The sequence below is a fragment of the Lissotriton vulgaris genome, chromosome 1_1 (assembly GCF_964263255.1).
Source record: "Lissotriton vulgaris chromosome 1_1, aLisVul1.2, whole genome shotgun sequence".
In the NCBI taxonomy this organism is placed as follows: Eukaryota; Metazoa; Chordata; class Amphibia; order Caudata; family Salamandridae; genus Lissotriton; species Lissotriton vulgaris.
This window is the reverse complement of record NC_141685.1, coordinates 1553770862-1553792530: the sequence shown is the minus strand read 5'-3', so window position 1 is coordinate 1553792530 and position 21669 is coordinate 1553770862. Positions and strand designations below refer to the sequence as shown.

The 21669-nt window shown below is 43.3% G+C and overlaps 1 protein-coding gene across 1 annotated transcript in view; it reads left to right on the top strand.

Annotated features, from left to right (window-relative positions):
- LOC147750799 (solute carrier family 23 member 1-like) overlaps window positions 1-21669 on the top strand; it is a 783856-nt gene that overhangs the window by 194079 nt on the left and 568108 nt on the right. The window contains exon 3 of the mRNA XM_086936963.1: window positions 11610-11767. Coding sequence (XP_086793089.1) covers window positions 11610-11767 — 158 coding nt within the window. The remainder of the gene's footprint in view (window positions 1-11609; window positions 11768-21669) is intronic.

Here is a 21669-nt window from a genome sequence, read left to right as displayed (position 1 = left end):
GGGGTCCCATGAGCTTTTGACCACGGTGCCACTGCACCTGATGTACCATTCAAACTATGTCCCTATTAGCACAATGTAACTGCAATTGTGACTGCCCATTTAATAGTAAAATATAGCAATATTAGGTGTTTAGAGGAGTTCTGACACCTTTTGGGCCCAGTGCCACTGCACCTTGTGCACTATTCAAATCATGCCCCAAGTGTTTACAAGATAACTGCATTTGTGACTGTCTGTTTATTAGTAAAACATAGCACTATTTTGTCGTTAGAAGAGTTATTTTCAACTTTGGAACCCAATGCCACTGCACTTGCTGCACCATTTCGATCATGACCCTATTGTCTGCAAGGTAACTGAACCTGAGACTACCTATTTAGTAGTAGAATATAGCGATATTTGGTGCTTAGAGGGGTTCCTAGAGTTGTTGGCCCTCTTGTCACAGCACCTGGAACACCATTCAAATCATGACCCTAGTGCCTGCAAGATAACTGCATTTGTGACTGCCTGTTTAAAAGCAACCTATAGCAATTATTGGTGTTTAGAGGAGTTATGAAAACTTTTGGCTCCGGTGCCACTGCACCTGATGCAGCAGTTCAATCATTATCCTATTGCATGCAAGTTAGCTTCACTTGTGACTGCTTGTTTACTAGTAAAATCTAGCAATATTAGTTGTTCAGAGGGAAAGATAACAAAATGTAAACAGTAAATTGTATGCAGCATTAACTAAAAGAAAAAAAGTTTGAACCACCAACACGGATGGGAATGAGCAGTTAGGCCACAGTTCACTAATAAGAGGGCCACAGAAGGGAGAACAGACTACAACCAATTGAAACGGAGGAAAGCAATAATGGCATGCATATGGACCAATGAAAAGTGAAGGCATGATGTAAGTCCTTTTAAGATGTATTAAAAACATTAGATTTCACAAGCACAGCGCAAGTGCTGTGCAGGCCAAACCTAAAAAAATTTTAATGAGTCCTATCTAGATTTGGATTATATATATATATATATGCATTATAGACATAATATGCTAGTATGTTAATTATTATTCACGTGGGTACAATGGATAGTATCAAACATCATTTATCAGATTCTGACATAGAAAATGGAGTTACATACTACATACATATTGCGACTAAGGGAATTCATTTTAAAATTTAACTATTTTATGTAGAAGTATCTGTATTATCTGCCAACAAAAGTAGTCTCAATTATCTCCAACATATCCCCAATGGTGGCAAATCTCTCTTTGAAATAGTAGCAAGAAGAAGGTTACAAACCTACAGTACAATAGAAGACATAGAAAATATATTGATGATATTTTTCATCTGGTCAGGTTGAGAAAGAAAGAAGAGAGAACTATATACTATTTGCCCTCTCTTGACTCAAGGAACAAAATCACAAGTAACATACAGACAAATTAATTCACCTTTTTGGATGCAAACACTTTTTAGACTATAGATATTGGGCAATCAATATTTATTTCAAACCTACAGATTGGAGCACTATTTTTGGCTTCAGATTATCATCCAGTACCTTTGAAAGGTATGCTTCTGAAAGACAATAAGACACAAAAAATATATATTTAATAAGTTGGCTGAGCAAAAATGCAAGGAAAAGAGGAAGAACTGATGAGAAGCAAAGAGAAGAAACAATTAAATCATTGGAATGTGCTATGAGGTGTTCTCAACAATCATTATTATTTGGATCTACAAAATTGGAATTTACATTTTATGACAATAAACAAACAGCAATATAGTATGAAAAATGGTACATATCACAATTTAAACTGAGTGTACTGCCCCTAGAATATCAATGGGAATATTGTCAAACATCATTGTGTGTGGTTGAAAGCAATATTTTTTAAAACTAACTTCACCTGTAACAGTAGAATTTGCATTTTTGCTACTAAATTCCTATGGGGGATATTTAAGAGGGAATGATTGAATGCACTGTAAAATCATGGTGAAATAAATGAACATCATTCTAAAATTAGAATAGATATAGAATAGAATAAATCACCAGTGGCCCCACATTTCAAGTTCAGCAAAAGCAATCTCAAATGTAGCTTTCGATATTAATGGTGAAGAATTCCTTACTGCGAGGGGAGGTGAAGCACCAATTCTTTACTGCAGCACAGGGGAGGTGATGCGTTGATTCCTTACTGTGAGGGAAGGTGATGAGTCGATTCCTTACTGCAAAGGGTGGTGAAGCATCAATCTCCAGACGACCGGCCTTGGTTCCTTACTTCTGGGTTACCTCAATCATGAACGTGGTGCACAGGTGCGATGTGTGAAAATCCATATGCGCTGGGTCGATGCAGCAGTGGGGAACCAGGCGACTCATCAATTTTCCAGCCCCATGGCAGGTGATGTATTGATGTCTTCCAATGCACAACAGGGCCTGCGCCGGAGTCGTAATGGGTGCCCCAAATGTCAGAGACACAGTGCTCAGGACTCGGCTGTGGTGATCTTTGAGCCACATGGAATGCGCTGCATTGATTATTCGGCCACACCATGGCAATGCATTGGTATTTTCGCCTCACAGCAGGGCTGCTTAAAAAAAACAGGCCCTGAAGGTCGATGCTTGGATTTTCTCCGTACTTTGCAGCAAAACCACCTCCAAGGGTCCAGAACTGGAGTTGGCACCCCTTGCCAGGTGAAAACTCCGAGCAGAGCAGTATAGGGGCTGCAGATGAAGTCTTTGATGGCCCTGAAACATTTTGGCAGGTGGCAAGTACACACAAGCCCTTGGAGCACCTTGGCAAGAAGGATGTTGAAAGAAAAGTCCAGTCCTTTTGTTGTCCAAGACGGAGCCAGCAGGCAGCAGAAGTGTTCTGAAGTCATGGTGTCACACCTCCAGTATTTATACCAATTTCTGCCTTTGAAGTAGGCAAACATCAAAGGAAAGTCTTTGTAGTGCCCAAACCCTGCCTTTCTATGACCTGGCTTCAGACACACTACAGGGGTGGAGACAGCTTTGTGTGAGGACATGCACAGCCCTATTCAGCTGTCAGTGACAAGTCCTCCCACCACTCTAGCTCAGGAAGACCCACTAGCCTGGTGATGTCCCAATCAGGACATGCAGGGCATGCCTCAACTCCCTCTGTGTGGTTGTCTGGAGGGAATGTACAAACAGCCCAACTGTCAGGCTAAACCAGACGTGGATTCCACAGGCAGACGCACAGAATGGTAAAGCAAGAAAATGAGAATGCCTACTTTGAAAAAGTGGCATTTGCAAACATGCAGTTTAAAAACCAACTTCACTAAAAGATGTATTTCTATATTGTGAGTTCAGGGACACCAAACTCTAAATCTCCATCTCTTCGTAATTGTAAGTTACACTTGTAAGTGGTTACAAGGAAACTTCAATGATAACCTAGGGGAGAGATAGACATTGCAATAGTGAAAAAACGAAATTAGCAGTATTTCACTATCAGGAGACATAAAACACACCAGTCCATGTTCTACCTTTCAAATACACTGCATCCTGCCCATGGAGCTACCTTGGCCCTACCTTAGGGATGCCCTGCATGTAGTAAAAGTGAAGGTGTGAGCCTGGCAAGTTGGTGCACTTGCCAGGTCTTCATGGCAGTCTAAAACTGCCCTCGCAGACTCTGCAGTGGCATGCCTGGGACATGTTTGAAGGGCTACTCATGTGGGTGGCACAAACAGTGCTGCAGGCCCATTAGCAGCATTTTGCTAGGGTCTTCTTAGTATGCTGATCATAGTTACACTAATCACCATTACAATTTAGACAGATATCATATGCACTTTAGCACTGATTAGCAGTGGTAATGTACCCAGAGTTCTAGAACCAGCAAAAATAGGTCAGAATACCCATGTACAACCCATAGCAAGCTAGCTGAACGCTAAGTAATGCAAAGCAGCACTAGGTGTCGCTTTGTGTTACTTTCAGGCATCTTTGCAGCTAAACTGGAAAGTAAATGTCAAATAAACATTTTGCACAGATTTGTGTCATTTTTGGGATGACAACCCAGCACAAAATGTTGGTAAATATAGCCCTAGATGTGCGTTCTGGCTAGGGCTAGGCCAGACCTTCAAACTTGCTGACTCCAAGTTAGTTAGTGTTTCTAACGAACCTTCTTATTGAAACTCATAATTGGAATTGTATGATAAATCAAGCTTTGAAACCCTAAACAAGCCTGGCATGCGCCGTGTTTTCCTGCATGCCCTACTCTGGAGGAAGAGTCATACAATTTAAAAAGCCTACAGTCATCAGTTAGCCCCTCCTCTGTTGCAAATGGGTGGGCCAAGGAACAAGACCCAAAGAAGTCAGATGTTATGTTATGTTATGTTATGTTATTCGAACATATACCGCGCACAGCTGCCCCAGCAAAGGGGCGTCCTGGCGCTTAACAAGGTACACAAAACACAACTCCGTTAAAAGGCCAGAAAGAGGGAACAGCAGAAAACAATTTAATAAAAGCTAGACAAATAAAATTGTCTTAATGGCGCGTCTAAACTGCAAAAGGTCTTCAAGAGCCCGGGTGTGAGGGGGGAGAGAGTTCCACCACTTCGCCTGGCCATTCAACTAAATAGGACTGTATGTCGCCACACAGGTCAACCTCTAGCTGAAACCAGGTTTCAGACATTCTACGCTTATCAACCTGCACAAAGTAGCACAAAATTAATATGCAGCAGCAGCAGGTACACGTCCGGATCCTTAATGTGCACTGGATGGCTGGGTTTCCAGCACTAGGGTTTAAGGAGAGAGTACTCGCAGCAAGGGATATGTTCAGATCCCTTAAACAAATATTAGTTTTACACTCTTTGTCGTAGATCTTAGTGCATTAGTACTTTAAATCCAAAAGTGCGATTTCCATCAAATCATTTGGCTCAAGATATACTATACAAAAAGTTCTTTTTCAGCACACTTTAATCTTTTCGTTTTATTCTACATGTTAGCAATATAATAAACATGCGTTACACTAAAAACCTGCCCCTCTGCACACGAGCAAAGGTAAATCGCTCAATCTTTATAGAGAGGAAGCAGACAGGGTTGTTCTCTAGCACCATTTCAGGTAAACATAGCTTCTAACTTTTGGCAGCTGGAATAGATTGAAGTTTAAGCATTTATGGATTGTCCATGTAAGGAAACAGATGCAAAGAAATCATATTCGCTGACAAAACCCATGTCATCAATCACACAGTAGCAAGATCTAACAGGCATATTCAGCATTCTTTGGGCAGTGCTGACAAATTTATGAAAAAAAGACAATGTTCCCCTATTAAAGAAATACTACTGTTCTTCAATTAAGCTGATAAGCCTGCAAATCGTCCCTCGGGGCTGTAAACATTTGGGAATTTAATACAATAGGCCCAGCAGCCATTTTCCCACACCACTAACAATGCATTTAAGGTGGGTTTTAATTTTTGTAATGTTATCTATGTAACAAAATGAAGAACATTTACTCGTTATAATATGAAACACAACTGGAATTGTCAAAGATAATAGATCAAGGTTTTATGCTAACACACACAATCAAATGTGCAGAAACTCTTTTTCAAGTCTCTGCAAACCTGTCTCTTTTTTCCTTTCTCTGTCAAACCTGTCTCTTTTTTTCCTTTATCTGTCAAAACTGTTGCAGTGATGCATGCCATTAACGCTGCTTGTTTACGGAATGAAAAGAGCAGCATGCAAGCTTCAGTAATCAAACCTCTCATGTAAATCATACCTTCAGGTGGTCCATTCTTTTTGTGGGGAGTCAGTTTATGTGCTTTTGTTTTGGTGTAGCTGGACTGGATCAAGAGGTTAGTTGCAAAAAGCTGGATATATCAAGGGGTTATGGTGGCTACCCAGAGGGCTGTGAATTTGGTCCTTGATATAAGTTCGGTTTAATTCCAGGAGATATGTGTGTATGAGACTGTATACATGAGACAGTGGGGGAGAGTCTGCTGCTGATGTCACAGCCACAGAGATGGCAGGTATGGTATTAACAGTAATGTCCCAAGCCATAGAAGAAGCTTTTAGGGCCTGCAGGGGCTCAAACAATATGGTGAAGTTGTAAGGGGATGATCCCAAAGAATTGGATAATGAATTCTCATTTTCATGCTGGGTGATGTGTAGCTCGTATTTCTGAACTGAATAAGAGCTCTCTGTGTATTCTCTCTGAGCATAAGTATTTTTGATAATGCGGCCAAGGCCCTGTACAGCACGACACACCACCGCCTCTATGAGGTTGGAGATAGAGCAAGTAAGCTTCTAGCGTGGCTAGACAAACGAGAAGTGGTGTTGGGATGGGTGTTCGTAGTGAAGTCGGTGGATGGTACTCAAGTGCGTGACAGACAGGGAACAACGAGCACATTTGTGAAATGTTATGAGCGTCTATACGCCTAATCCTCCACAGCCATGATTGAGGAGGAGAGGGGGATGCTGGATGGCCTTTAGGTGCCAGGCCTTGCAGCTAAAGACAGAGACCTCCTTAAACAAGAACACATGGAAAGTGAGGTTGCCCAGGCCATTTGGGGACTGAAATCGGTAAAGGCTTGAGAGGCCCCAAAGGCCTGTCCATCGAACTATACCAACTTATGGCTGCGAAGGTAGAGTACCTTCTCCTAAAGATGTTCTCGGAGGGCTGTGAAGTGGGATGTGTGCTGAAAGACCAAAGGATAGCAAACATTGTAGTGATTCATGAGGAAGGGAAACCTCTGGAGGAGTACGCCTCTTATAGGACAACTTTGATACTAAATTCAGAAGTTAAAATACTGGCAAAGATGTTGGCGACCCGACTGACCCAAGTTATATAGTCACTGATCCACCCAGATGAATCTGGCTATATGCCGGGTAGGAGCACTACGCCCTTAACCTGAGATGTTTGCATGGGGTGTTGGACAGAGCTGCTGATATACGGGAGGATGCAGCAGTGCTATTGTTAGACACGTGGATGGTGTTTGATACAGTGGAGTGGCCATTCATGTTTGCATCCTATTTTGTATAACCCCTCATAACTCAAAGTACCAAAAAAAATAGCAACCACATTACAATAATAAGAGCAAATGAGTAGAACACAAATACAAAATCAATTAAATTGATATAGAAATTGTACAATTTATTACATATAATGCAATAATAAATACAAAATTACAGTGCCATACAAAAGGATTAAATATGTGTCAATTCAAGTTATCACAATAGGATTAAAAATATATCCAATCATTTCAAGAACAATAAAAAACAAATTGTCATTTAAAGAACAATAAAATACAAATTGCTGACGCAGCATTTCCGTTTGTGTATTAACACCTTCATCAGGACAGTGTTCTTATTAGTTAAAAAGGGGGAATGAATTCCATCTCTGTAATCAATCAGACGGTATTCTTCACCCAATCACTTTATAGTGCTTAGGTCCTTCTGGTATGGTCTAATAGTGATTTCGTATTTCAACACAGATTCCTTCAAATTGCCTGTGTTCTGTGGACTGTCCAAGGTCAAGGGAGCCACCGAATTTTATGATCAATTTGCCCTACGTCAGGGATTGTGGAGCCACGTGTGACTGGATCTTTTCAATAATTCCAGCAACGTCTTTATCTGCAATTCTGATGGTCTTTTTATAATATTGACCGGCTCTTTGTTAATCTTGTCGGCCTCCCTGCTCCGCTTGTCCCTCGTTTCCTCCCGATAAGTTATTTTCCTCTTAGGGAAGCTTTGGGACTTCTCCCTTATTGATCACACATCACTTCCTTCCCAGATTATAACTGCAAGGAGACCTCCCTTCTTTTTGATAATCATTCATGTTTGCAGTCATAAAAAACAGGGATTTGGACCTCGGTTTTTAACCTGTACGCCGTACCACTGGCCCAAGTGACAGCAAACAGGGGCATGTCAAAACTTTTTCTGCTACATCGAGGCACGGTTGCCCCCTCTCCCTACTGATTTTCAGACTGGTGGTTGAGCCATTAGCTGTATGGATATGGAGCAATCCACTGATAAGGGGGGCTACGGTGGTATATGGAGTGGGAAGACAGGATCTCCCTTTATGCAGATGACATTTTGTTGTACATTCCAAAAGCGAGAGCCATGCTACACAGACTGCTGCACACATTTGACTTGTATCGTAAATACTCTGGCTACACTTTAAATTGTTAGAAATTGTTAACATAGGTACTCTGGGGTGACCCCCATGCCTCCCCAGAGATTATGCAGTATGGGTAGTCTCAGAGGGATTTTGCTATCTGGGGATTTACATAGCTAAATACCCTTAATCTGTATATAATTGCAACTTAGAACCCCCACTGCTGCGCTTGAGAAACTATTGCTGTTGTCCCTTTTGGGAAGAGCATCATTTTTAAAAAAGATAGTCCTGCCTTGCTACCTCTATGTCCTCCATAACACCCCGCATCCGGTGCTGCATATGTACTTTCGGTCGGTGGACGTCGTGGTTTGTTAACTCCTATGGGAGGGGCGTCTCCTAGGATAATTATCCCAAAATTGACCAGAAGCTGGTACGATGGTGGAATAGCACTCCCAGCAATCCAGAAATACCACTGTGAGGCCCAGCCCAAAGTGGTCAATCACTGGGTCCACCTGCCCCAAGACGAGCTGGCGTACAAAATGGACTGCTGTAACAAGCAACCGTGAGGCGATATATGGAGGGGGTAGGCGCAGCTCATTCCATAACCTAACTTCGGTCACACAATAAAGTCTGGCAGGAGAAGCTGGCTGCCTTAGGCTGGCTGGATAAAATCACACTGTGCGACCCCACTGTGGGATACTGGGAAACTGGGACTATTAGCAAGGCAGCAGGGTTTCAACAAATAGCACTTGATTGGTCTCTCTAGGGTGGGGGACTTGTGGGTCGGAGGGAGGCTGCTTCCCTTTGCGGACCTACAGATGGGCTATCAACTAGCACTCTTGGACGCCTTCCGTTATCTCCAGGTCAGTCACGCATTGAAGGGAGCGCTGCCAAAAGGGATGGAGCTACCAGAAACTTCCCAACTGGAGGAAAGTTAGGTAGATGACTATATGTAGAAGAAGAGGATCTCCCTCATATACCGCAAACCCTTAATAATTCACCGGAACTGTTGTCCATCCTCCGGGGTCACTGAGAGGAAGACCTTCCTAGAGGAGGATGAATGGCAGGAGGCTATGGTTGCCTCTAAAGAGGTGGGCATACGATCTTGATTTCAACTAATACAGCTCAAAATTGTCCACAGAACATACTTCGCTTGCAGTACATTCATCAAAATGGGGAGGTCTGAGCCAGCGCAATGTCTTAGGGGGTGCGGGCATGAGGTCATATATCTGAATATGATTTGGGGATGCACAGCATTTCAGGAATATTGGGAAGAAATAATGTCCTGTATTTGGAATGTATGCAATATCGACATGACCAAATCGTCAAAGTGGTGTCTCTTGAATTTATGGGAAGAGACAGAACTCAATAGCAAAGAGCGTCTCTGTATGACATTATGGTTTATGGTCACCAAAAGAAACATAGCTCAAATGTGGAGAGCCACATTGGCCCCCACATTGACTGAGAGGAACAAGGATATGGACTGGTGCATGCTGGCAGAGATGGCAGTCTACGAGAGTTCGGCTGTCCAGATGAATGGACCAAGTTGTGGGGAAAGTGGAATGAAGAGAGAGGGATGATTTACATGCTGGTTGCACACAAGGGCAGATGGGGCATTCTGGGGTTGGAGTCCGATTGGTGATAGGGGACGGAGGGAGCTTAAGATACATGGCTTGTGTAACTGTTGACATTATTTGCCCAGGATCAGAATATGAATTCAATGTTATATCATGCAAATAAATGTCATTGCACTGCAATGTTTACTTTTCTCAAAAAAGATTTGTAAAAAAAAAGAAATATATTTCTGATAACGAGATAGTAAAGCCAGCATTATGAGGTTGGCAGATGCAGGTCATTGGCCAAAATGCCAAATACCATGTCCACAAAACATGACTCTAACTGTATTTAGCTGCGGGAGAACTACAAACGATTTGATGGAGGTGCCTAAGCTGGCTACATATTGGATACTTTTGAAAACCTTTAAAATGACAGCCCACCTGCTACTGTGCCGCACCCCCTAGGGAAATCTTTCAAAGGTGTTTTGTAACTTCTATGTGAGATGCTTAATGCAGGACACATGCAAAACATCATTTTAAAAAAAGATTGTTTATGTGCAGGAAGAGGCACCTTCCTGCACATAAATAATTTATGGCATTTTGCTGTTTCCATTTGTGCTTTACAATGCTACACACATGGAAACATCAAAAACAAGGAGAAATTAAGCATTTCTTCTCGTTGCGCCAGGGTAAGACCAGGTTTTCCCTGGTCTCAGTTGGTGCTGCCCCATATTTACGCTAACCTTGTAAATATGGAGCAGTGTCAAAATCAATGGGTGTTGCTGTGGAACGCCCTCCCCTTTCACACTAAGTATAACATGAAAGGGTGCCATATTTTCAAGGCTATGTTAAGTGACTTAAAGCTGCCTTGGAAATAAGGCAAAGCCCCATCACCACCACAACATCGCAAAAAGTGACGTGGTGGTGATAGGGGCTTGTAAATATATCCCTGTGTGTCTGGGTGAATGCGTCCTTAGGTACCAACTACCCCTCCTGTCACCTCCAGTAAGTCCCACACAGTGAGTTTGCAGAGAGGTGTTCAGTGAGCATGCCCCCTTTCACCACCACTCTGCAAATGGGCCTCCTGGCACACTACTAGTTTCGGGGATGAAGTCCCTTTGGCTCTTGAGGGTTTTGGGGGCCAACTACCCCTCCTGTTACCTCCAGTAAGATCCACACAGCTGGATTACTGAGAGGCCGTCAGAGACTATGCCCCCTTTCTCCACCTCTCTACAAACACACCTCCTGGTGCACTCGTGGTTGGAGGAAGAAGTCCACTTTAGTCCTGAAACCCTCAGGAGGAAAAGGGATGCCATCCCCTCACCAGCAGTGCACCGAGAGGCATATTTGCAGAGTGATGGAGTGCCGTGTAGCCCTCTTTCCTCTGCATAATTTAGCCCCGAGGACCCGATCCCCCGTGGCTAGGCATTTTCAGAATGGTGAAGGGAGTCACACGGCCCCTCCTCCCCAGGCCTATTATGTCCCCGGGAACCCACCCCCCTAAGCCTGTTGTTTCTTTTTTTTATTTCTGTTTTTTTTTTACTCAAAGGAAGGGGGGGGCATTTTTGGCCCAGTGGAGCCCATCCCTGGGGCCTGGTGACAACACTGGGTGCCCTGGTTGATAATATATGTCTGTGAATTTAAAAAAGTAGTGCAGCTGTTCTTAGGAATACTTTTATGGGCTCAGATTTTTTTTAATCAAATGTCCCCTCTGCAATTTTTGAATTCAATGTCACCTTCACACGCTGACAATTCGAAACAAAAGAGAGGGTCCAATAGACTTGATTCCTTTGGCTCTCAAAGAAAACATACTACAGAACACCAAATCCAAACTCTTGAAACAGAGGTGCTCATAAACCTCATAGTGAGGCAAAGATACAGTTGTTTAAAAATGTATAAAAATTTGAAGCATACTGAAGTACAACAAGACATTTTTTATATTGTTTAGAAATGTTCAAATTGTATATTAAATGATACTTCTTATTTGCATGTATAAAATGTTTCTCTTTTTACTTTTATAGCATTACATTCTAGCCTTTGGAGGCATCATAGCGATACCGCTGATTCTAGCTGAGCCTCTCTGTATAGGACATGACAATCATGTCAAAAGTCAACTCATCAGCACCATATTCTTTGTTTCGGGAATGTGCACTCTCCTACAAACGACAATAGGATCAAGGTAAAAGAGAGCAGTTTTTACGTTTATTGTAATTTACATTTTATGTTTATGAGGCGATATGTGAAGAAATAATTTAAGGTATACAGGGCAAACTTTCACTTACATGGATCAACTGCCATACGGTGTTGGTTAATACATCTCATGTCAGATTGGGAAATTACATTCAAATGTGAACTTTGCCAAGGCTTGACCCCCAGCTTTTTTCATATGGGTCTCCTGAGGATAGGAGTACCAGAGATGTATGGGTTTTTTATTGGTTTATATTTCCCATAGGCAATAGACTGGGTGCAGTTTATTTTTTTAATTTAGCAAGAAACTGCAAACAAAATGGTTGTTTAGATTTCCTCTTATATTGGCCTGATAACTCCCATGGGCTGTGGAAGAATACAGAAATAATGTATTGTAATTTCTACAAATTCGAAAATGTATTTTTCTAGATGTCAGAACTCCCTCACATTGATTTGCTGGCAGTGAGATTGCACTGAACATGACATTTGTCAGAGTTGTAGTTGTTTTTTAACAAAGCCTGGAAATTACCACTAGTCTCCCCCACACAGGAACCAACCTTGGTGAAGGAATGACTCCCAGCGTTGATGCTCTGCATCTACTAAGCATGGGAATATCAATTGTATATGTCTCGTTGTAATGAAAGAAGTCTAAGACTAATCTGCATTCTGCTAGATCTTCTGACTGGGATAGTAACACATTTGCAGGTTTTTCCATGGATGGGTTTTAGTGGGGACACACAGTAGTCACCAGTGAATGTTTCTGATGGGATACAATGGAGGATGCCTGCATTATTTGTGCCTGAAATCGTCTGGCACCTATGGAAGTGAACAAGCCCCAGACATTTCTGAAAACTATAGGTACAGGGAAATTTGCGCTGATGTGACTTGCATGAATCCCATCATGCTTAATTACCTAGAATAATCTATAAATATTAAAGAAGTAAAAAAAAAAACAATTCTAGAACTGTAGGAAAATGGCCATCCAATGTTCTCACACTTCACAAAATAAAAAGGTTATCCCACACATCATGTGTGGTCTATAACACGCACCAGGAATATGGTAAAAGGGGGACCATGTGCAGATCACATTGACTTTACACAGTCACTTATTTAGCCTGTACCCAATAGTTCTGATAGGACCTCCTACACAAGTAAGAGACTGTTTAATGGTAGAATTGTGGGAACACCAGATTGGGGGAGTTTTGCTGCTCCCCACAATTCAAGAAGCTTACATCACAGAAAGGTGATCATTTCTTTTTTTAAACTAATGTTTGACCTTTCCACACTATACTGAGAAAGGAAAAGTGGTGGCATCCATAGAATATACAATCCACACCACCCACCACTTTAGTTGTTAAGTGTTCATAAATGTCTGTTGGTAGGTATTCCTGGGTGTATACACAAATAACAACTGTGGGTCTACGGGAACTCAAAATTCTGTGTTTCAAACAATATCATGTCCACTACTTGATACGCTTAGGACTGTCACTCTCTGTACAGTATCCCATCAGTTACACAATCTGGACCGCCCTGGTAGTCATCATTTGGGTCAGTCTCAGCAAGTGGTGTGTCCACAGCATACAAAGAGTACACTCAAATCCAAGTAACTGATATGCAGTGCAAAAAGGAAAAATCAGTGAAACGTGAGTGATTAAAAATGGATAGTGGTTGCAGAAAAAACTTTAATAAAGAGCAAGACCACTTCCAAGATTAAAAGGATGTGAGAAATGCAAAATAACAGTAATTTGAGCAAATATCTACTGCCTATTAGGTAGAGGTCGACATGTTTCTGCAGCTAACGATACAATTAGTATCACCTGCTTCTTCAGGACCAAAAGGTTAAATTTTGCTACTCCTGAATAAAGTGAATGTGTGTGTAACATAAATCAAACGAACATACAAGATATCACCTGGTTAGGCCTTCACAGTGCTCCTGTTTAGTAGAAGCTAGAATATGAGAGGCCGGCGCCGCTCCTCACCTGGCCACAGCTCAGGAATAAAAGGGGCACCGCTCTGACCGTCGGTACCCCGGTCCGGCGTCTGCCCCGGGAACCAGAAGATTCGAAGTAACATATATATATATATATATATATATATATATATATATATATATATATATATATATATATATTCACTGAAAAAACCATAGGTTATAGACCATATATAGTTAGGAATTTGCATTTACAAAACCTTGAAAATTCACTGAAAAAACCATAGGTTATAGACCATATATAGTTAGGGATTAGCATTTGCAAAACCTTATTTTACTCGCACAAAACCATTGAAATTCCATATATAGTTAGTTGCACTAACTATATATCGCGCACCCGCAATCCACTGCTAATGATGTCACATATTACATCATTCATGACATGGTCAGTGACATCACTGATGACATCACTGATGACATCTCAATGACATGCAAATTCCTAACTATATATGGTCTATAACCTATGGTTTTTTTCAGTGAATTTCATTGGTTTTGTAAAAGCTAATATCTATAGCTGTAAAATATATTCTTTATTACGTGACGTATCACGTAGCCCGTGAGACGCCTCATGATGCATCGCATAACCGTGACGTATCGTCTCTGCAGTGCAAACAAAACCCGTAACGTAAGCGCGCCAGAGCACGCTTAAAGATATATATATATTTTTTTTTAACCTTAATTAGACAAAATCCACACGTGCACATATCACAAACGTTCCAAAAACACAATATGTCGGACTCCCGTTACGCTGCCGGTTAGCTGCCCGGTTAACGTACCTGGAAGCACCTCTACCGTGAAAAATCGCAATTTTTTTTCTTCTGCCCCGCGGGGAACTTTAATAGCCCCCTCATCAATCCTAGGGGTTCAGGAGGGGTCTACCTTAATCCTTTCCTTCATTTACACCTTTTTTTTTTCCACCTCTTGTCTCTCGATCCCACCGAGAGACAAGATGGCGGCCGCTCCAGACTGTTTACAATGTTAACAGCCAATCAGCTTCTCCTCAGACTCCCGTTACGCTGCCGGTTAGCTGCCCAGTTAGCTGCCCGGTTCGCGTACCGGGACGGGCCTCTACGGCGAAAAATCGCATTTTTTTTTTTTGCCCCGCGTGGCTCTATAATATCTCCCTCATCAATCCTAGGGGGTCAGAAGGGGTCTACCTTGCCCCCTTTCCTTCATTTACCCCTTTGTTTTGGCCTCCTCTTGTCTCTCGATCCTACCGAGAGACAAGATGGCGGCCGCTCCGGACTGTTTATAATGTTGACAGCCAATCAGCTACTCCTCAGACTCCCGTTACACTGCCGGTTAGCTGCCCGGTTCGCGTACCAAGACGCGGCTCTACGGCGAAAAAAATCGGATTTCTTTTTTTTTGCCCCGCGTGGCTCTATAATATCCCCCTCATCAATCCTAGAGGGTCAGAAGGGGTCTACCTTGCCCCCTTTCCTTCATTTCCCCCTTTGTTTTGGCCTCCTCTTGTCTCTCGATCCTACCGAGAGACAAGATGGCGGCCGCTCCGGACTGTTTAGAATGGTGACAGACACCGGAGAGCCAATCAGCTTCGCTTCGCAAAGTTCCGTTACGCTGTCACAGATATATATCTTATTTTGAATGTTAATTTCTCAAAATCCACTGGAGCACATATATTGAGACCTAGCAAAGGCACATCGGGCTAACAGTCCCTACAATTTTGCCAAGTTTCGTGCAAATCCATTCAGCCGTTCGAGCTAAAAGTGAGGCCAACCGCCCTATGGAAAAATGAATGGGAAAAACGCGTTTTGGGACCCCCCTTTTTTCTCGGCCCCCCCTCGACGAACCCCTACCAAATTTTCAGGGACTGCTCAGAAACAAAATGTGCCATTTTCCTGAACATTTCAGCCAATTCCGTCCACAAACGCCAAAGTTATTAGACATAGAATTTTCAAAAATCCCATAGAGAAAAAATCCTAACTATATATACCTACTGGCTATCGCCAGTAGGTAATATATATATATATATATATATGTGTTTCACTCTGCGGTTTCCACGAACGCTTTGCAGCGCACCTTTCCCTCCGCTATTTTCTTGAATTTCTCAAGACCGCTCCACAGCCATACTCACCTGGGAGCCACTGTTGCATCCTGGGACATGGAGTCCGCTGATCTACACGGACCCTGCATATTGAGGACTTTTGTGCTGAAGGGCGGAGCTAGGACACTGCACCTATCACTGTGGGGTTGGGTGCCTTATCAAGCTGCAGAACGCCAGGACTTCCGCATTTACTACCGCAGGCGCTGACGAGGCCACACCGGCCGAAATGCATACGCCATTTGTTTGAAATAAAGGTGCTGCCGCTTCTCATCCCCACTGAGGCTCCTGCTTCTTTCTTCTGAGAGGAGGTGTTGTTTATATTTCTGCGCGCTTTCCAGAGGCGCGGTTCAGGAGCTCCCTCATCTTTAAGTGGCCCGGAGACTCTGGAACCTGCTTCGGCATCTTTTCTTACTTCAAGTTATTGAATGTCTCCTGTCCCGCCGGCGGACCTCGCACCTGAAGCGCCATTGTGAGACATTTTTTCACCACTCGAGCTGGGTCTAATCTTCCCTGCTCACGCTACAATTGGGGCTTGGACCTATGGGTGATGAGGCGCTGGGGACTTGAGGCTGCACCCTGTGTTTCACTCTGCGGTTTCCACGAACGCTTTGCAGCGCACCTTTCCCTCCGCTATTTTCTTGAATTTCTCAAGACCGCTCCACAGCCATACTCACCTGGGAGCCACTGTTGCATCCTGGGACATGGAGTCCGCTGATCTACACGGACCCTGCATATTGAGGACTTTTGTGCTGAAGGGCGGAGCTAGGACAATGCACCTATCACTGTGGGGTTGGGTGCCTTATCAAGCTGCAGAACGCCAGGACTTCCGCATTTACTACCGCAGGCGCTGACGAGGCCACACCGGCCGAAATGCATACGCCATTTGTTTGAAATAAAGGTGCTGCCGCTTCTCATCCCCACTGAGGCTCCTGCTTCTTTCTTCTGAGAGGAGGTGTTATTTATATTTCTGCGCGCTTTCCAGAGGCGCGGTTCAGGATCTCCCTCATCTTTAAGTGGCCCGGAGACTCTGGAACCTGCTTCGGCATCTTTTCTTACTTCAAGTTATTGAATGTCTCCTGTCCCGCCGGCGGACCTCGCACCTGAAGCGCCATTGTGAGACATTTTTTCACCACTCGAGCTGGGTCTAATCTTCCCTGCTCACGCTACAATTGGGGCTTGGACCTATGGTTGATGAGGCGCTGGGGACTTGAGGCTGCACCCTGTGTTTCACTCTGCGGTTTCCACGAACGCTTTGCAGCGCACCTTTCCCTCCGCTATTTTCTTGAATTTCTCAAGACCGCTCCACAGCCATACTCACCTGGGAGCCACTGTTGCATCCTGGGACATGGAGTCCGCTGATCTACACGGACCCTGCATATTGAGGACTTTTGTGCTGAAGGGCGGAGCTAGGACACTGCACCTATCACTGTGGGGTTGGGTGCCTTAATAAACCTGCAGAACGCCAGGACGTCCGCATTTACTACCGCAGGCGCTGACGAGGCCACACCGGCCGAAATGCATACGCCATTTGTTTGAAATAAAGGTGCTGCCGCTTCTCATCCCCACTGAGGCTCCTGCTTCTTTCTTCTGAGAGGAGGTGTTGTTTATATTTCTGCGCGCTTTCCAGAGGCGCGGTTCAGGAGCTCCCTCATCTTTAAGTGGCCCGGAGACTCTGGAACCTGCTTCGGCATCTTTTCTTACTCCAAGTTATTGAATGTCTCCTGTCCCGCCGGCGGACCTCGCACCTGAAGCGCCATTGTGAGACATTTTTTCACCACTCGAGCTGGGTCTAATCTTCCCTGCTCACGCTACAATTGGGGCTTGAACCTATGGTTGATGAGGCGCTGGGGACTTGAGGCTGCACCCTGTGTTTCACTCTGCGGTTTCCACGAACGCTTTGCAGCGCACCTTTCCCTCCGCTATTTTCTTGAATTTCTCAAGACCGCTCCACAGCCATACTCACCTGGGAGCCACTGTTGCATCCTGGGACATGGAGTCCGCTGATCTACACGGACCCTGCATATTGAGGACTTTTGTGCTGAAGGGCGGAGCTAGGACACTGCACCTATCACTGTGGGGTTGGGTGCCTTATCAAGCTGCAGAACGCCAGGACTTCCGCATTTACTACCGCAGGCGCTGACGAGGCCACACCGGCCGAAATGCATACGCCATTTGTTTGAAATAAAGGTGCTGCCGCTTCTCATCCCCACTGAGGCTCCTGCTTCTTTCTTCTGAGAGGAGGTGTTGTTTATATTTCTGCGCGCTTTCCAGAGGCGCGGTTCAGGAGCTCCCTCATCTTTAAGTGGCCCGGAGACTCTGGAACCTGCTTCGGCATCTTTTCTTACTTCAAGTTATTGAATGTCTCCTGTCCCACCGGCGGACCTCGCACCTGAAGCGCCATTGTGAGACATTTTTTCACCACTCGAGCTGGGTCTAATCTTCCCTGCTCACGCTACAATTGGGGCTTGGACCTATGGTTGATGAGGCGCTGGGGACTTGAGGCTGCACCCTGTGTTTCACTCTGCGGTTTCCACGAACGCTTTGCAGCGCACCTTTCCCTCCGCTATTTTCTTGAATTTCTCAAGACCGCTCCACAGCCATACTCACCTGGGAGCCACTGTTGCATCCTGGGACATGGAGTCTGCTGATCTACACGGACCCTGCATATTGAGGACTTTTGTGCTGAAGGGCGGAGCTAGGACACTGCACCTATCACTGTGGGGTTGGGTGCCTTATCAAGCTGCAGAACGCCAGGACTTCCGCATTTACTACCGCAGGCGCTGACGAGGCCACACCGGCCGAAATGCATACGCCATTTGTTTGAAATAAAGGTGCTGCCGCTTCTCATCCCCACTGAGGCTCCTGCTTCTTTCTTCTGAGAGGAGGTGTTGTATATATATATATATATATATATACATACATATGTATATATTTATATATATATATATATGTATATGTGTATATATATATATGTATATGTGTGTATATATATATATATATATATATATATATATATATATATATATATTTCTGCAAACAATGTGGTTCCACTCAGTGTGAACAATAGTGGTTGCTACCGTAGGGCTGAACCAATTAACCCAATATTGAATTTGAAACCAAACATACGCCACATAAATCCAGGAAATTACTTGTTTATTCTGAATACCTCAGAACGTTTCCACTCCACCGACGTTTTTTGCCCTCACAGGGCCTCTCCCTGAGAGAGGCCCTGTGAGGCCGAAACTTGTTGGTGGAGTGGAAATGTTCTGAAGTAAACAAGTAATTACCTGGATTTACTGAGTGCAGCGAATCTTTGGTTTAAAAAATATTTATATATATTTATATATTTAGATATCTGCCTGGGAGGGGTTAGCCACAGGGCCTGGCCTGCACTTGACCAAGCATTTTACTACATTTGCAGAGGGGACACTGACCTTTACAATAGAAGGATTAACATCTCCTTGATTCCAAAAATTAGGTCACAATTGCAAGCTGTGTGCTTCTTATAAGCCCAGAGCACTGATTAAATTGGATGCCAAACTTACAAACATTCTCATGACCAGAGTGGATGTCCTTCTTAAAAACCTGATACACCTCAACCAATCCGTGTTATTCAAGTACAGGTAAACACATGATAATATCCACTGTTTGGCTCATCTGGTCAAAAAAGCCAAAAGAAAAATGATCCCTGCAGTGCTTGTTTCGCTAGATGCAGAGAAGGCATTCAACCAGGTGGACTGGCATTTTCTTGATAAAACACTTGTTAAGATTGGATTTCAGACTGCATTTCTATCTAAAGCAGTTTTTTTTATATACTTCAAGTGTTGCCTTAAACTGCAGATTGTCATGCCCTTTCACTCTGGGAAGGGGAACAAATCAGAGATACCACCTTCCACCAATTATTTTTGACTGCAGCATTGCATCTTTTGCAGCACACAACAGAGTGGATGGGGCAATTGAAGGTATTCAATTTGGCCTGACTATGCATAAAATAACATTTTTCACAGATGATGTCGTTCTAGCCTTAATATCACCGGACACACCTATCCCAGGATGGTCTTTGGCTTTAGGATTAATCTGACACTATCGGAGATCTTGAACTTGACGTTACCCACAGAAACTGTAAACATGCTAAAGTCCCAGACTACAGTCAGTTGGACATCTTGGTAAATCAAATATTAGTGTGTCAATATCGTTCCAAGTCTATCAAATGACTACAAGGACAATTATCTGCATATCCTTGAGATCTTTGTTCTACCTTTAGGAAACAGTTGCCCCTCTTTCTCTCATGGTTAGGTAAGATAAATACTATTAAAATGAACTGCCTCCCCAGGGTTTCATATCTCTCCCATACTCATGTCCTTCAAACCTTAATATCACCAGACACACCCATCACAGGACAGTCTTTGTCTAAAGGATTCATTTTTATGTTATTTCTTTTTTAGAGTTTTATATAGCGCAAACTCGAGCCAAAGATATCAGGTATCAGAGCACTTTACATGAGCACTAATTTCTTCACACAAGGACACTTTGGGGCATATTATCAAGCAGGGCGTTAAAAATTATCGCAGTTTTAGCGGCAGTAAACTGCCGCTAAAGCTGCGATAATGGGCTTGTGAATTCCAATAGAAACCCATGTCCTGGTGTGAACATGGGCTTCTACTGGAACTCTCCGGGCATATTATCAAACCCATTATCGCCGCTTTAGGTGCAGTTTTCTGTCGCTAACATGGCAGAAAACGGCGATAATTTTAACACCCTGCTTGATAATATGGCCCTTTATTTTTGTTAGGAGTGGGGAGATTAAGTGATTTGCCCAGAATCACAGGATGTTGAGCGTCCCTGCCGAGACTCAAACTCGGTTCCCCAGCTTCGAGGTCAACCGCTCTAGCCGTAAGGCTACTTCCTCTCCCCTAATTACTTAAACTATCATAATTGGAGATCTTGAACTTGACTTTACCACCAGAAAGAGTAAACATGTTTAAATACCTTTAGGAAATGGTCACCCTTCTTTCTCTCCTGGTTAGGCAAGATAAATATCATTAAAGAAAATGGTCTCCTTACAATTTCATATCTATTATGTACTCTGCCCATCTTGGTCCACTGAGAATTCTTCACTAAACAACAAAAATATATATATCTTGACATTCATTTGTCAAAGTGGTTGGACCAGTCTAGCTTATAAAATTTTGTGTCAACCCAAACTTGCCAAAGGGCTAGCACGACCACATTTCCCAACTTATTAATAAGAAGGACAATTATGGATATTTTTTAGCTGATCACTCAGGGAGACTGAAAAAATGTGTCTACAAATGGAATGGGCAGTATTGGACAAAACCCTTTACGACTGAGCAAGGAAACCTAAGTGGCACAGATCCCTTGGCATCCATGATAGCACCCTTACAAATAGCATAAGCTTGACTACCTTTTCTTCCGCAAACATCCCTATCCATTACCACGCTGGGCTGTAAAATGGCATTGATAGTAGGCCCTATCAGCAAATGGAGTTGGGAAAAGGTCTTCAAATGGCAAGATGCTGTCCTTTGAGATTTGTAAATGCATCTGCAAACTTGACGAGCAGGAACAATTCCACTATGCCCAGATAAGCTAGCTGAGACACCCTATTGTTAGTAAGTACCACCCACAATTTGATCCCATTTGAAAAAATTATAAAGCCAGCAATTGGCTCAAAAGATATAATATCAACGGTATACAATTTCCTCAATAGGGCTTTTGATCCCATTTGAGAAAATTGTAAAGTCAGCAATTAGCTCAAAAGGTTTAATATCAACAGAATACAACTTCCTCAACAGGACTTGATTAAAGCATTGCCTTATCC